At 34.0% G+C, this 17,669-nt stretch overlaps 1 protein-coding gene across 6 annotated transcripts; it reads left to right on the top strand.

Annotated features, from left to right (window-relative positions):
• Positions 1–1,162: 1,162 nt before the first annotated feature.
• rilpl1 (Rab interacting lysosomal protein-like 1) lies at positions 1,163–17,646 on the top strand. 6 transcript variants are annotated; one of them, XM_067397409.1, is made up of 9 exons: positions 1,163–1,688; positions 4,903–5,053; positions 8,701–8,852; positions 9,004–9,249; positions 9,991–10,167; positions 12,219–12,373; positions 12,624–12,728; positions 13,733–13,820; positions 15,400–15,537. In XM_067397409.1, the coding sequence occupies exons 1-9, from the start codon at positions 1,401–1,403 to the stop codon at positions 15,403–15,405; spliced, it is 1,368 nt and encodes a 455-aa protein (XP_067253510.1). In that variant the 5' UTR covers positions 1,163–1,400; the 3' UTR covers positions 15,406–15,537. The 6 variants fall into 6 exon arrangements, with proteins under 6 accessions (XP_067253510.1, XP_067253508.1, XP_067253509.1 ...); XM_067397407.1 differs by lacking the exon at positions 13,733–13,820 and having other exon boundaries at positions 15,400–17,646; XM_067397408.1 differs by lacking the exon at positions 13,733–13,820 and having other exon boundaries at positions 8,701–8,819; positions 15,400–17,640.
• The last annotated feature ends 23 nt before the right edge of the window (positions 17,647–17,669 follow it).

The following is a 17,669-nucleotide window of genomic DNA, read 5'->3' as shown; positions in this document are numbered from 1 at the left end:
TATAGTCGAGAGCTCGTGTGGCAGAGGAAGCGCATCTCTTAAAGGGGCCGTGCTGAAAAAATCAGTGCATAGTTAATGATGCCCCAAAATAGGCAGTTAAAAAAATTAATAAAAAAAAAATCTATGGGGTATTTTGAGCTGAAACTTCACAGATACATTCAGGGGACACCTAGGACTTATATTACATCTTGTAAAAAAACAATCTAGGGCACCTTTAAGGTTTTTACTGTATTACTGCCCTCCTCAGGTCAAAGTTTGAACTAAATTGTCATATACAACATGCTAGTGCAAATATATAATAATTAGTTCAAACTTTGACCTGTGGAGGGCAGTAATACACTTAGCAGCGTCTACACTGCCGGAATTCTAATACAGAAGAAGAAAGCTAGTTCAAGATGAGCATTTATGGTTAAAATGTATAAAATATTCGTTTTTTTTAGAAAATGAGTGATGGTTTCTCTAGATAAGACCCTTATTCCTCATCTGGGATCGTGTATAATGCTTTGAATCTGCAATGAAACTGTAATTTTGACCTTCAACCGTTTGGGCTCCATTGAAGTCCACTATATGGAGAAAAATCCTGGAATGTTTATCAAAAACCTTAATTTCTTTTCGACTTTTAGACATGTACATCTTGGTTGGGTGAGTAAATTATCAGGAAATTTTAATATGAAGGTGAACCGATACCACTTTAATACCAGTATTTACCAATTGTTAAAAGAAATGTTAAAGAAATCCCATTAAAAATGCCAAAACGGTTGCATTGAAAGTGTATATAATTTAATGTTATTTAATATGAGTTTATAAAAATGAATTATACATGTAATATATATTTAATTATACACTATTATAAAATGTTTACAATATTTCTGCGTTCATGTCACTGATTTATATGTTCAACTACCCTTAATACTTTGATATACCAAAGTTGAACCCTTGTGCGACCTTATTTTTTGTCTTTTTGATCATTTTTCCTGTGTTAATGCCTTCTGCGGACATTTTGGCACAGGTGTGTATTTTTTATTGGAATTTTACTCTTTCTCACAAGGGTTAACGTCTTATCGACACATCTGAACTACCCAAGAAGAACTGGTAAACAGTGAGTGACAGATATTTTAGGTCAGTGTGGCGCTTGACAGTGATTTCACAGCGCCATCAGCTGTGCGCATGCGCAGTGGTGAAGCGCCGCTCTGAGGAATAAATAAGGGCAGGGAAACCGAACCGCAATGGGACAACTCTTATTTCGGTCCAATTCGGCCTAAAAATACCCAGAAATGGCTTTTATCCTTGACGGGGTGTCATTAGCGAGGTTTTAGAAGGTTTTTGGGATCTGTTTGGCTACTGAAAGGGACTGAGAAAGTTTAGAAGGAAACGAACTTCAGGGACGAACAGAGACGGTCATGGAGGATTTCGGTTCGGCGCTGGAGAAGAACGTGGCGGATCTGACCGTGATGGACGTGTATGATATCGCCGCAGTGGTGGGTCAGGAGTTCGAGCGCATTATTGATCAGTACGGATGTGAGGCTCTGTCCCGCCTCATGCCCAAAGTGGTCCGGGTGCTGGAGATCCTGGAGGTTATGGTGAGCCGGAACAGCATCAGTCCAGAGACCGAGGAGCTGCGCCTGGAGCTGGACCGCCTCCGACTGGAGCGGATGGACAGACTGGAGAAGGAGAAGAAACACAAAAAGGTGCTTTTATAGACTAGAACATCTAATATATATATATATATATATATATATATATATATATATATATATATATATATATATATATATATATATATATTTAATATGTATATAAATATAATCAATATTTTAATTTTACATGTAATAAATATATATAATTTAAGATATATTAATATTTTATTTATAAAATATATGAAAAAATATATTCAATAGTAAATATACATTTAAATGATTATATTTATTATATATAATTAATATTAATATGTTAATTTATAATATGTAATTACTATTCATTAATCATTAATAACATTATATATACTGTTTTTTCTACTAAATATATAAGTAATATAATATACTTACTATAAAATATATATATATATATATATATATATATATATATATATATATATATAAATTATAATTATATATTCATAATTATATATACAATTATAGGAGAAACACAAAACGGTGCTTTATAGACTAGAACATCTAATATATATAAACAAATATAATTCTAAAATATATTTAAAATATAATTGTATATATAAAAAGAAATTATATATATATATATATATATATATATATATATAATTAAAAAATTATATTCATAATTATATATACAAATATATTTTATATATACAATAAATATAGTAAATTATACATATTAATATGTCTATAATTATACTGTATGTAAATATAATCAATATATCAATTAATAATATGTAATTATACTGTCACTGTTTTTCTCTACTACTTCTACTACATCACATCATATGTACATTACTTTTGGTGGATGAAGGTGTTTCAGAAGTGATGTTTCAGAACAAAGCAGTGCAGAGCGTACATGGGAAATTCTTTGGGAAAAAGTTCCTGCCCTGGACAGGAAATGATGGAACTGAAGCACAGTCCATCACCATCACGTGTCCATATGAGTCTCACATATGAGACAAATCCAGATCTTATAAGACTGATGTCACCGCTGTTCTGATGAAAATATACTGTGATTATTTATATAGATCAGGAAGTACTATAATACAGTGCTTATACTTTGGTACCTTGATGGTACTGAATGATTGCAATATTCATATATTATATGTTTATTTACATGGTACTTCATGGTGCTTTAAAGAATACCAAGTCCATGGTATTATGGCAAGTGTAGCACATAAAAATTTCACATAATATAAGAATAGAGAAATACATTAATATGTGCATATGAGCAGACATTTGAATTAGGGCTGGGCGGTATATCGAGTTTGTATATACAGTGTTGGGAAAAGTAACTTTTAAAAGAAATGCATTACAACGTTGCATTACCCCCTAAAAAAGTAACTAATTGTGTTATTTTTTATAAAAAGTAATGAGTTACATTATTTTTGCATTACTTTTTCTCACCTGGGCTGGGCTTGCTTGTTTTTTTTTTTTTTAAAAAAAAACAAACAAAGTTCTATTTTTGGCAAATGTTAAGACCCTTTCACACCATAAGTGAAATGAATAAGCCTCAGACTGAAGGAAATGCATATTTACACCTGTACAGTAGATGGCGCAGCTCAAACAAACCTTTCAGCTGTGCTGACATTCTGCATTAAGAAGAATAGTAGAAGGAAGTTCAACACTCTTATCTCTAAATCTAATCTAAAGTAATTTTTGCTTATTAGTGTAATTTGTTACATTTATATAGCACTTTTCTAAAGCACTTTACATATGGAAGGGGGAATCTCCTCAACCACCTGGATGATGCGACGGCAGCCATATTGCGCCAGAACGCCCACCACACACCAGCTTATTGGTGAAGAGGAGACAGATCACAATTGTTGAATTAGATCATTGAAGGTCAGCAGCAAAGACATTGGATAATAAAGTGAGATTAAATAATTAAGGGCCCGGTTTCAGACTAAGCCAGGATTAGGCCTTAGTTCAATTAAGGCATTAAAGTAGCTTTTATAAACGTTCACTAGAAAAAAACATTACTGGTGTGCATCTTGAGACAAAACAATGGCACTGATGTATTTTAAGATCTGTCAGTACAAGTTGCTTTCAGTTAAAACACCTCAAACGTGCATTTTAGTCTGGGACTAGCTTAAGCCTGGTCTGTGAAACTGGGGAAAGTATATTTGTGTCATTTAATATAGTTAATTATTACAGGTTTGTGTAATATTCTGTGATTGCATTTCACAGTTTTTATTCATTTTGAGGAATACTGAATGTTTTGTGCAAGTGAGATGAATAAATGCATGCTCACATTTAGTCTAGAACTAAAATACCCATCATGTTCACACAGCGCACACAACACCTCTGACCTTTATTTCTCTCAACATTTGGTCAGGAGAGCTGACAGTCAATAAAAAAAAAAAGTAACTTAGATATTTTGTTGTAAATTGAAAAAGTAATGCATTACTTTACTAGTTACTTGAAAAAGTAATCTGACTACGTTTCTCAAGTTACTTGTAATGCGTAACCCTATATATATATATATAAATTTATAAACTACATAGGCAATACCATTTATTTATTTCGGTAAACAGTAGTTTGATATGAGCACATCTGAAAAAGAGTGCAATAATTCTGACAAAAATATACATTTTGCTAAAATATTTGTTGTTGGACAATAAATGTGCCAATTTTAAACCTGCAAGTAAGTGTATTTTATGATAGCAGCTACTGTAAAGTAACTATTGTAATGGGGTAATCAAATAGCCTAATATAATTAGTCTGTGTTTTTGTTTTTATTTATTTTCAGCGAATTTAACTTCTGCTTTATAATACGTTTTTGTTTCTGGATTGCATTGTTAGAATGTAATGTGATTTTAACCCTATTTTTGCACATAATATATAGCATAGACTACATGGTTACATTCACTATATTTGTTTTCATAGACTTCAGTATGAACATTGTTTGTAGGACAACACTGGCCAGGATTGTGATTTTCTTTTATATAAATAGAGAAATTTAGAAAATGCCAAGATATATACCATATATTGCTATTCAGCCCCAAAAAATACTGAGATATTATTTTTTGGCCATATCGACTAGCCCGAATTTGAATAGAGCCTTTGTCCTTCTGTGAAGATGTTATTATGCTCCTCCTGTTTTGTGTGTTTTTGCTGATTGTTTCAGACGTTACGTAACTTCAATGAAGGTCAGTGGTTAAATATACACTCATGTATATTTTATGAGGCACTTCTGAAATGTGTGTGTGTGTGTGTGTGTGAACAGGAGCTGGAGTTGGTGGAGGATGTGTGGAGAGGAGAAGCCCAGGATCTGTTGTCCCAGATCGCCCAGCTGCAGGAGGAAAACAAAACGCTGCTCAACAACCTGTCCGTCAAAGAGTGTCCGATGACGGAAGAGGACATACAGAAACAGGAAGGTAGTGCTAAAGCTCAGTGTTCATAAAAAGAAAGCATTGTGTCAGTCTCACACTGTGTGGTATGGAAGCTTGTTTCCGCCATTAAATAAAAATAAAAAAGGTAATTGGGACAATTTTCATCTCGCAATTCTGACTTTTTTCTCAGAATTGCGAGATATAAACACAATTGCGAGAAAAATATTCTGACTTTAAAACTCGCATATGGGAGTTTAAATCTCGCAATTTTGACTTTTTTCTCAGAATTGTGAGATATAAACTCGCAACTTTATAAGATGCACTTGCGAGTTTATATCATGCAATTCTTACCATAAAACTCGCAATTGTGTGTTTATATCACAATTCTGAGAAAAAGTCAGAATTCTGAGAAAAAAAGTCGCATTTACCATTTTTGTGAGTTACAAAGTCAAAATTACATGATAAAAACTCGCAATTGCGAGAAAAAAGACTTTATATCACAATTCTGACTTTATAACTCGCAATTGAATAATATGTCCCATAATGCACTCCTTCCATCTCCGATGAAATTCAACTGTATTTGACTTATTTGATCAAATTCCAATTGTATTAAATACACAAAATATGCACTATGTTGTAAGCAAGTATTACATTTGGAACATAGCCAGACTCTGTTTTCCCAGCATGCCTGTGCCGGATACAAAGCAAACGCATGTGATGCCCATAGGAATTCTCTCACACATTCTTTCAGGCGTTTAGGAACTGCCACAAACGCTGCACAAAGCATCCCTTCTCCATGTGACAGAAGACGAGGCAGGGCGCATTACTGCATGAGCAGCACAGAGACTCCACAGTGCCTCTGACACACTCACGTGCCGATCCGCTGCCGTCAGAACAGTCTCTCTCTCAGAGCTGCTAGACGCGTCTGATTCAGTGTCAAACGCAGAGCGCAGCTGTTTACACAAACATTCCAGCGCCGCTGTCAGTCTCGACACTGATTTAAAGATAAAAAGAGCTATTTGAATAGAATGCAGGAAATGACTTGTATCGTAAGCTCCTTAAAATAATATTTTGGGTTATTTACAGCATAATTTATATGGACAGCACCTGCGACATGCTAGAGATTACTACAAATATTCTGACAAAATATGTTATGTTATATGTGTAAATATAAATGTAATAGTAATTATTACATTGTAATAGTAAATGTACATACATAATTACAAGGTACACATTTCAGATATTATTACAATAGTTCAAGTATTACATACACAAATTACTCATTTTGAATTATAGAATTATTTATCACCTTTTCTAAAACATTTTCTTAAATTTACAAAGTGAAATACACAATTTTAATGTTCTATTTAGTATTTCAATGGATTTAGACATTTTTGTTTTAAAATTATTTATATCTGGTTTCCAACGTAATTTATGATCTATTATTGCACCCATAAATTTATTTTCATACACACTTTCTATTTCCTCATTATTAATCGTAATTTTTGCTTTGTTATTACTTTGCCGTTTGCTAAATATTATGAACTTTGTTTTGCTTAAATTCAATGAAAGTTTATTATCATCAAACCATTTTTTTTCAAAACCATCAATTTTCACTGTATTTTGTTCCAAATTTTTCCCTGAACAGTACAAATTTTTAATATTTTGGACACTTTACAAATATCATTTATATATAGTACAAACAATTTGGGGCCTAGCACTGAACCTTGTGGAACACCACAAGTGACTTTCATTTGATCCGATTTATTATGCAGTGCAGTGATAGTATTTTTTTGGCCGATACAGATTTTAACAAGCAACCATTGGCCGATACCGATATTTGTCACTTGCTCACTTATTTAAACTTTTGTCATTAAGGTAGATTATTGCTGTGATCATGTTTTAAATTAGTAATTTTCAAAATCACATGCATTAAGGTTTATTGCTACATCATCAAATCATTTTCATTGAACATGGATTGGATCCATTTAACATTCAACAGGCCGGCATTATAAGAGAAGAAAAAAAACTAAACAAATGCAAATAAATCACCATGACAACCTTCAGAGATTATTTTTGCGATCAAATATTTCTTAAACTCCACATGAACTCATTTTTGATTTATTATTATACAACATTTCATATTTCTTTAATAAGGACATTATACAACTCTGCATTCACACAGTTAATTATCAAACTATCGGTTTGTTATTTCAGCCTTTTTCATGCTAAAATCGATATGCCAATGGTTTTAAATTGATCAAAAATCGGCCGATAAATATCGGTGGCCGATACATCGGTGCATCTCTTTTATATATATACAGCTATGGAAAAAATTAAGAGACCACTTAAAGGTACAATTTGTGATTTTTTCCGCTAGAGGTCGCTAGAAGCCTATTCAAAACAAAGGCGTAGTTTGATGACGCCAAGTTTTAGAGCGGAAACTTGGGACATGTGGTCTCCATCTCAACAGACGGTGCAAAAGAATAGGGATTGGAGTCTGGAAGAACTCATGTTTGTGGATGCGATTATTAACGTTACTGTAGTATGAAGCAGAGCAGGAGCGAGTGTTGCGGGAGCTGAACGAGGAGCTGGAGCGATTGATCAACACACGCCTCACGAGCAGCGGGACTTTTATTATGACACAGTCGCCGGCGCCGCTTCCACTTTTCCGGTCATGAGTTTACGGGAGCTGTCCTTGTCAACAAATCCAGCGGCAGATGGTAAACAGTAATTATGTTCCATAAATAAGTAACACAATCCACCATAAAACGTGCAAGAAGTAAATAAGGAACTGCTTGAAGCAAGCTAGTGGTTTGCTGGACACTACTTCCGCATTTGTCCACGGCACTGTTGTCATGTGGTTTCTACATCAGTAAAGGCGGTAACAAAGGTAACTGACTTCATTGACAGGCGACTGCACTGCCCCGTGTCACTGTTTAGAATGAGAATTTTCAAGTAGTTGAAAACATTAGAGACATTGTTTGTAATCAGCTGGACAAAATATATAACACTAGCCTAGTGGGTTTTGGATATTTTACTGCAAAGATTTTACATATTGTACCTTTAACATTGATTTCTGAACTTGGAGTGGTCTCTTAATTTTTTCCATAGCTGTGTATATATATATATATATATATATATATATATATATATATATATATATATATATATATAATTAATTATATATTCGTAAATATATATATAATTAAGTATATATATATATATATACTTAATATTAATATGCTAATTTGTAATAATTAATGTAATGTATAATTAAAATTGAATTAACAGAAAACTTAAGTTGTATTAAACTCTGAATATTCATTTAAGGCCAGCAACACATATATTTCTAGGTCATGACAAACGTGAAGTGTGTCAGTGGTTGTGTGTCAGATGCTCTGCACGGACACAGATCTATTTAAAGAGCAGCAACATGGGCACTCAGACAAGAAGTTATTTGCTTACAGTGTCTATCAGACTTCTTGTGCCTTTCCAGTGACCTGGTCGATACAAAAACAAAAACTTCACCCTGAAACTTCCTGCAGCTACTAGTGTGCCGATCAAAAATGGCCAATATGTTATCGATTAAACATGCATTATATTTTGATATTTTTTTGAATGTTGGTTTTCTGTGTAGTAAATGAGGCTGCAAGCATGTGCTGTTTTTTGTTTTTAATCTGTGATGCCAGGCATGACCGAGAGGGAGCGGCAGGTGATGAAGAAGCTGAAGGAAGTTGTAGATAAACAGCGAGACGAGATCCGCGCCAAAGACCGTGAGCTGACGCTGAAAAACGAGGACGTTGAAGCGGTAAAGAGCTATGTTCTTCCTGGGCAAAGACCGGTGATTTCATCTCATGAAAACACACAAAGATGTCAGCCTTTTTGCTGGAAAAGTCATCAAAGTCACACCCTATGTAAAATGCTGTTTCACTCTGAAATCCATAATACTGTGGATGTTTAATGCATCGCAAATGCTGTCGAATCTCTTCCAGCTCCAGCAGCAGTTGAACCGGCTGATGAAGATCAACCATGACCTGAGGCATAAGATCACGGTGGTGGAGGCCCAGGGTAAAGCTCTGATCGAGCAGAAGGTGGAGCTGGAGGCGTCTGGTCAGGCAAGACAGCAGGAGCTTGGTAACCTCCGACAGGAAGTGGTCCGTCTTAAGGAGCGACTGAAAGAACAGGGCAAGACCAGCGCGGAGACAGAGGAGCCTGTAGGGCCGCCCTCACCTGCACAGGTACGTGAATGTAAATGAATGTTGCTTCGATTGTGATGGTTTTATACATACATATTGTTTAGCAACTCTTCTGCTAAATGGGTTATGAATTGAAATCTTCCATTGCGTCTTTGCTTGATTCCAATGAATTGAGACACTTCAGTTTTCAACTGCAGCATTAAGTCATTTCTATTTCTATTTAAAGGAAGTAAGTGTGATCTAGAGCATTGGGATGTTCACATGGTGTCCAAAATGAGTCAGAATGAAACAACAATGAGTCACAGTCACAGAGGAGTCCAGGATGAGAAGGAAAATCAGTAGACAGTATATTTACAGTGCAACTGTATTAATTAGGGCTGCCAGTGTTAAATTGTGAACGTTTGTTTAATTTAATGCAGTTCACACATATGCATGCATTTAAACAGATTGTTTATCAGTAAATGATGCCGAAAGATATATATATATTAACTGTGGCTGCCAGTGTTTATTTGTTAACCTTTGGGATTGATTTAATGTTTAACATGGTTACATTTAAGGCCGTTCACAAATGTACTTCATCTGACATTGGCTCTTTTATTAGTAAATGATGAAATATTATGTAATGTGAAAGACATCGCATTGTTTTGTTTTTGGCAAAGAAAACTGAAAAAAAGATGAAATTGTCAGATTGTGTTAGATTTGTTTTGTTGAACTATTCACTCAAACAAACACTCCAGATAAAATGTTGGTTGCAATTTGCAATCCACATGTTTGTAACCACAGTCGACTAAAGCGGCCCCTTCCTGGGGTCAGGATTTAGCTTCTGAACTCCTTGCTGGAGGCCTGGAGATAGAGGAGGGTCCCCTCCATTTCATCCCCCACACAGGGGCCCCTGGAGCCCTGACAGATGACGGTGGCGAGGAGGAGAAGGATGATGATGAAGAGGCTGCGTTTTTATGGGTAACCCTGCAGCGGCAGCTCCTAAGGATAGCATGGAGTGTAAAATAACACCTGACCCATATCTGCGACTGTTTGCACGAGTCACGCTAGGACGAGTGTGTGCAGCTGCTGTACAACAGACTGTGAGAGCAGGACACTAATCATGTTAGTCCTTCACACAGATACACAATCATTGTGAAGAGTATCAGCTGGCGAAAGCCTGATTGTTAATGCAGCCTGCATATATGCAAGTGAATGCAAACCATGTGACTGAATTAAATGCTAACTCAGTGATGATCATGAGATCATAGTAGATCATAACAAAGAGCTTGCGGTCTATTGTAAAATAAAGGCACCAATCATATGCTGTTGTTCATTTACAAACTTACAATGGCCATATGATATGAAAGCAGAGGGGATGTTGTGTGAAAGAGCTCATGAAATATTTTTTGTCTTACCTGCTGACATATTTCCCATTGAAACAGGAAGTACCAAACAGCTATTCATTATTTTATCTATTTTGTTTTATTATTATTATTTAATAAGTACACCACTGTTCAACAGTTTGAAATATAGTGGGTACGGAAAGTATTCAGAACCCCTTAAATGTTTCACTCTTTGTTATATTGCAGCCATTTGCAAAAATTATTTAAGTTCATTTTTTTCCTCATTAATGTACACACAACACCCCACATTGACAGAAAAACACAGAATTGTTGACATTTTTGCAGATTTATTAAAAAAGAAAAATGGAAATATCACATGGTGCTAAGTATTCAGACCCTTTGCTGTGACACTCATATATTTAACTCAGGTGCTGTCCATTTCTTCTGATCATCCTTGAGATGGTTCTACACCTTCATTTGAGTCCAGCTGTGTTTGATTCTACTGATTGGACTTGATTAGGAAAACCACACACCTGTCTATATAAGACCTTACAGCTCACAGTGCATGTCAGAGCAAATGAGAATCATGAGGTCAAAGGAACTGCCTGAAGAGCTCAGAGACACAATTGTGGCAAGGCACAGATCTGGCCAAGGTTACAAAAAAATTTCTGCTGCACTTAAGGTTCCTAAGAGCACAGTGGCCTCCATAATCCTTAAATGGAAGACGTTTGAGACGTTTCAGTTTTTATTTTTTAATAAAGCTGCAAAAATGTCAACAATTCTGTGTTTTTCTGGCAATATGTGTATCTGTGTGTACATTAATGAGGAAAAAAATTAACTTAAATGATTGTAGCAAATGGCTGCAATATAACAAAGAATGAAAAATTTAAGGGGGTCTGAATACTTTCCATACCCACTGTAAGTCTCTTTTCCTTAGCAAGGCTGCATTTATTTGGTCAAAAATACAGTAAAAACCATAATATTGTGAAATATTACAATTGAAAATATCCATTTTCTATTTGAATATATTGTAAAATGTAATTTATTTCTGTGATGCAAAGCTGAATTTTCAGCATCATTACTCCAGTCTTCAGTGTCACATGATCCTTCAGAAATCATTCTAATATGCTGATTTGATGCTTAAGAAACAGTTTTTATTATTAATGTTGAAAACAGTTGTGCTGCTTCATATTTTTGTGGAAACTGATACATTTTTGTCTGGATTTCTGGATCTGATGATTAGAAGTTCAAAAGAACAGCGTTTATTTGAAATAGAAATCTTTCGTAAGATTATAACAGTCTTTACTGTCACTTTTGATCAATTTAATGCATCATTGCAGAATCAAATATTAATTTCTTTAAAAAAAGTCTCACTGACCCCAAACATGTGAACGGTAGTGAGGTTTATTAACTTATTAAATCATTTGCGAGATATGAACTAAAAGTCTGTAAACTAATTTCGATTTTCATATGGTCTTTAGAAATAACTGAATGTGTCTTGTGGTGTGTTTTTTTTTGTTGTTGTTGTTGTTCATTAACAGCAGTGAAATCAGGTGATTTTTGTGTCATTTTGAGGATGCTCTGATAATGAAGATGTTTGTGTGTCTCAAGTTTAAACCTCTTCAGCAGCCCGTTGCTCTGTATGAAGACTAGTGTAAGTGACCGAGTGTTCCTCTCATCCACCAGGAGGCACTGTGTGATGATGACATGTCCACTCTAGATCCAAAAGACCCGAACCGCCCACGATTCACCCTGCAAGAGCTGCGGGACGTCTTGCATGAGCGCAATGAGCTGAAAGCTAAAGTCTTCATGCTGCAGGAGGAAATCGCCTATTACAGAAGGTTAGAAAATTTACAATTTGGTCAGTCATATGTATCTGTAAGAAATTTCAAACATGTATTATTACAAATAATTTAATATATTTTATATATTGTTTTTTATCGTATATATTAACTATATGAGTATATATATATATATATATATATATATATATATATATATATATATATATATATATATATATATATATATATATATATATATATATATATATATATATATATATGAATTATTGTTTAATCACATTTTCAGTGAAGAACAGGAGGAGGAAACAGGCCCATCCCTGCCAGACCCTTCTCCTACCCTTCGGCCGAGCTCTCGCTCCAACTTTCAGCCCGAGTCAGGGATAAAACGACTGTGCGTACTGCTAAAAGAGCCAAACATCTACACACACTTGCACACACACATATATTACAAACATATTTAACCCTATAAATCAGCATCATTTTGGTCTTGTGTTGGGAGCGCACATGAGACGCCCAAAAATATAGGTTTAGCATAGGAAAAGAGCTAATGTTATGAGCATCACGGGTAATGATTTAGAAATGTTTATGCATTTCTCAAGTCATGTCAAATTTATTTATATAGCACTTTTCACAATACATATTGTTTCAAAGCAGCTTTACAGAAAATCATGATGTTAATGTTTATATTATATCTTAATATCTTCATGCTTTGGTCGCATTTAACAGATTAGAGCTGGGTGATAATATAGTTTTGTGACAATACAAGCTATCAAGCTGTTGATATATGCTATATATCACCCTATGTGAGTATACTGTATGTATGCAGATAAAGTTGGACATACTTATATATCCAACTTAATAGGAGCTGTGCGATAATATAGATACTTTTTGTGAGGAAATAAACAGTCAAGCACTTGATTTGCTATAGATAGTATAAATCGCTTTATATAAGTGTACTCTATGTATGTGAATAAAGTTGAATAAAATATATATCCAACTTTACATATAGAACTGTGCGATAATACAACGTAAATATTTAAAGCAGCTTGCATTGCAATTAAAGTGTGCATTTTATCAGTTCATGCATTCCTTGGGAATTGAACCCATGACATGCTGTTTGATCTAAATGAACACTAGACCATTAAAAAGCAGTTACACATTCACTAAACTGCAGGCTGACAGACATATTCAGAGTTTTATGACATTATATGACACATGTTGGCATCCATGTACCCTTGTTTTACTAAAATCTTAAGGCATGACCATCATTAATGCTGCCATATGCATCTGAAGACTCAGCAGTAGGAGAATATCTTCAGAAACAGGACACTACAGGTGGTTCTGGGTGTATCTTCTCTTTGCTCAACTCTTCATATCTGTGCCTCTTTGTAACAGGATCTTCACAGCCATAATGCCGATGGTGGCGGCTGGGTTGATTCCAGATGACCCCACTTTACAGCCAATCAGACGACTTATTTCCCTTGTACGACCTTTTTTGGTGGTTCACCTTTGTGTTCTTTGCTGTTTTAACACCTTTATCCTCCCTGCATGTGATGGAGCTGCATGGCCCCCTCATCTCACCCCCCTCATTAGAGCCACTGATCGTAAAGAGCACATTCTGATTGGCTGATTGTGGGGCTATCTGTGCGACCAATCAGCAGGAGGATCGTTAGAATCAGCCAGTCAGAATCAAACTCCCGCTCACTCCTCTAACACTCGTGCTGCGCTGTAACCAATTATATAACATTGTGTCACTACATTGTGTCAACTAAAAGAGTGCTTTATAGATGCGTAGGGAAATTGAACGCTTGATTGCCGCTGCTTGTATGAGCTGAAATGTCAAGCAAGAGCGTTTGTGAGATGCTTTATGTAACTTGGTTGTAAAGACATTAGTGATACAGTGTGGGGTACAGTTATGGTAGGGTGGAACGTGTCTAGCAATATATTATATTTGTGTAAATTGGGGTAGGGGAAAAACATTTTTATATGATGACAAAATCTCATATTTTGTGCCAAAATCAAAGGAAGAAATTAAAAGAGAATAGAAAAGACATATATATTTAAATATAAACTTTGTGCTTTCTGAAATTTTTTGTATATTAAAATAACAATGCAAAATATAATATTTGTCAATAAAATGAAAACATTATATATATATATATATATATATATATATATATATATATATATATATATATATATATATATATATATATATAACATTAAAAAAAAAAACAATTATAATATTTGTCAAAAAAAAAAAAATATATATATATATATATAGTTTTTTTGCAATCTGGAAATTAAATGCAAATACATATTTATATATATATTTAAATATAAACTTTGTGCTTTCTGAAATTTTTTTGTATATTAAAATATCATTGCAAAATATAATATTTGTCAATAAAATGAAAACCTATATATATATAATATATATAACATTTCCAAAAAAAAAAAAAATTAAAACATTATTATCATTATATTTATCAAAAAGATAATAATATATATAATAGTTTTTTTTTTTTTAAATCTGGAAATTAAATGCAAAGACATATTTATATATATATTTAAATATAAACTCTGCTTTCTAACTTTTTTTGCATTTTTTGTATATTAATATAACATTACAAAAAAGGCTTTTTTTATTGTCAGGTCATATTTATAATATTTGTCAAAAAGATGAAAACCTATATATATATATATATATATATACCAAGTACAGTGTTGAATTGAATAAATTAATTATTTTATTAATGCAGATTTCACCTTATGATGCTTTTATTTTAGACATTTTTAAAATAATGCAAAAATAAATAAACTTCTTTCTTACTTTTGTCTTTTGATTCTGGTGTGAAATATATTACTTTGTGCAAAATAACCATAAATAGGCTGTGCATTTTTATCAATACAAAATGACACTTGAACAGTTTTTTTAGAGTGTTTCTCAGTAACATATAATAAACAGCCCAACAACACCCAAATGTATATGAAACAATCTAGTTCATAGTTAATAGAGCATTGAAAACAAACGATGCTGATGTCCTGTCTTACATTCACAGGTTTAGCTTCTTTTCCCGGGACAAAACCCGAGGCTCGCAGAGGAGGATGCCGCAGATGGGTGACGGCTTCGGCTCGTGGGCGGGGAAAGATGACGTGTACACAGAACAGGCCCAGGAGGCATTACAGCACATGTAACGAACACAACGCTCCACTAACCGCTAACCTGCACCATGTGACCGTATGCCACGTTTACGCTCCCTTTCATGGTCGACTTTCACAGTACAACGTCTGCAAGCAGATGAGACAAGAGATCACAAAGGGAACACGGGGGACGGGGCCGTTTAGAGTTACTGATAGATAGTGGCCCTTACCTTCACCCAAAGATACCGTGAGGGAGTTTTATGTGCCTATTTTGTTAGATAGTTAGAAATTTTATTGCTATTGCAAATGACGAGTTACTGTAAGCGGATGACACGGAAGAATAGAAGATTTCAGACAGTATTTTGATGATGTTTAAAGAAAAGATGCCTTCAGTAGATGAGATAGATATCTATTTTTAATTCAAATTGAATTATGAACGAGACACAATGGCAAGAAACCATGAATTCGCATGTGGCTGAAGAAAAAAATGTTTTCTTTTTTTAAGTAGCTATGCCCAAGCCAGAGATTGTCTGAAAAAGATGGTGGCATTATATGATGAATCATATTTAAACCTTTTTTTGAAAATGCACAGTAGCCTGATTCTTTTGGCACACTGAAATGTTGAGAATTTAAAGGAATATCTGATGTTCAAAAATTGAAAATCTGCCATGGCATGCTGAAGATCATCACAGAAAATAATTTCGATTCGTCCTTCGGTTTGTAATAAACAGATGTTGTATTTACAGTAATGCACTTGGAATGGAAGTTTATGGGGCAACTTTTTAAATCAATTTAAAAGCAGAAATGCGCCTCTCGAATTTTTGCGGTAAAATTAATTACGTTTACTTTACTATTAAAAGAAGACTCTTCTGCTCACCAAGACTGCATTTACTTAATCAAAATACAGTAAATATTGTGAAATATTATTACAATTTAAAAGAACTGTTTTCTATTTTAATATATTTTAAAATGTAATTTATTAATAAGATGCAAAGCTGAATTTTCAGCATCATTACTCCAGTCTTCAGTGTCACATGATCCTTCAGATATCACTCTAACATGCTGATTTGCTGCTCAAGAAACATTTATTATCAATGTTGAAAACAGTAGTGCTGCTTCATATTTTTGTGGAAACCATAATATATTTTTTTCAGGATTCTTTGATAAATGGAATGTTCAAAAGAACAGCATTTAATTGAAATAGAACCTTTTGTAACATTATACATTTCTGTTACTTTTGATTTATTTAATGCATTCTTGCTGGATAAAAGTATTAATTTCTTTAAAAAAAAAATAAATAAAAAAATCTTACTGACCCCAAAACTTTTGAACTGTAGCGTATGACGTCATGTCATTTAGTGGCTGTATGTGGTCATGACAGTGATTTTATCACAGAATGTGGCTACACTTTCAAAACACTGTGTATTTTACCATTTATCCTGTTGCAATACTGCACGTATTGTGTTTGTTTTCACGAACTGACGGGCAAGTCAAACTAATTTTCTGAGGTAATTGACAGCATGTCGTAGGCTCCATAGGTTCTGTGTTTAAGAACCTGGATCATGTCTTTAAACCCTGGAATCATGAAACAAAGTTTTGTGCTTCGTTAAGTGTTTCTGCAGCACATTAAAGCAGAACAATATTAATAATCCATAGTTTACCACTGGCATCTTGCTGAAGTATATCACATGGACAAATGTCATTCACCAGCAGTTTTGCATTGCTTGAATGGTGCTTTCACTGGCAATAATAGAAGTGTTTAGAGAACGCATGGAAATGTGTGACTATGGTAAAGTGTGTTGATGAAGGCAGCTTTGTAAGCAAGAAATTCAAGCCTGTGGGCCTTAATTCAATTGTTGAAGAGCTAGTATGCCACTCGATGTGATGGCAAACTCCAGAACTGAAGATGATATCCAGCAACAAGAACTGGATCAAATGTATCATTATGAAGGATTATGCATAACTCATCTCATTGTGTATTAAACTATTTTATACCATGCATTGTCAGAAGTTGCTGCTCTTCATTTCAGTTATCAGTTGATAGTCATTCAAACTTTATTTGTATGACAAATTAGTTCTATAGTACAAAATCTATTTATTGAAATTAAAATTTAAAGGGATACTTCACCTAAAATTTTACATTTTGTCATTATTTACTCAGCTTAAAGGATTTGTACAGAATTTAAAT

Source organism: Chanodichthys erythropterus, chromosome 10 (assembly GCF_024489055.1).
Source record: "Chanodichthys erythropterus isolate Z2021 chromosome 10, ASM2448905v1, whole genome shotgun sequence".
Taxonomy (NCBI): Eukaryota; Metazoa; Chordata; class Actinopteri; order Cypriniformes; family Xenocyprididae; genus Chanodichthys; species Chanodichthys erythropterus.
This window is presented reverse-complemented; position numbering and strand designations above follow the sequence as displayed.

Excerpts from the sequence above, each read along its gene's own strand:
- rilpl1 (XM_067397407.1), top strand. The coding sequence starts at position 1,401 with ATGGAGGATTTCGGTTCGGCGCTGGAGAAGAACGTGGCGGATCTGACC. Across the intron at positions 1,689-4,902 it reads AGGAGAAGAAACACAAAAAG|GAGCTGGAGTTGGTGGAGGA; the intron begins GTGCTTTTATAG and ends GTGTGTGAACAG. Across the intron at positions 5,054-8,700 it reads GGACATACAGAAACAGGAAG|GCATGACCGAGAGGGAGCGG; the intron begins GTAGTGCTAAAG and ends CTGTGATGCCAG.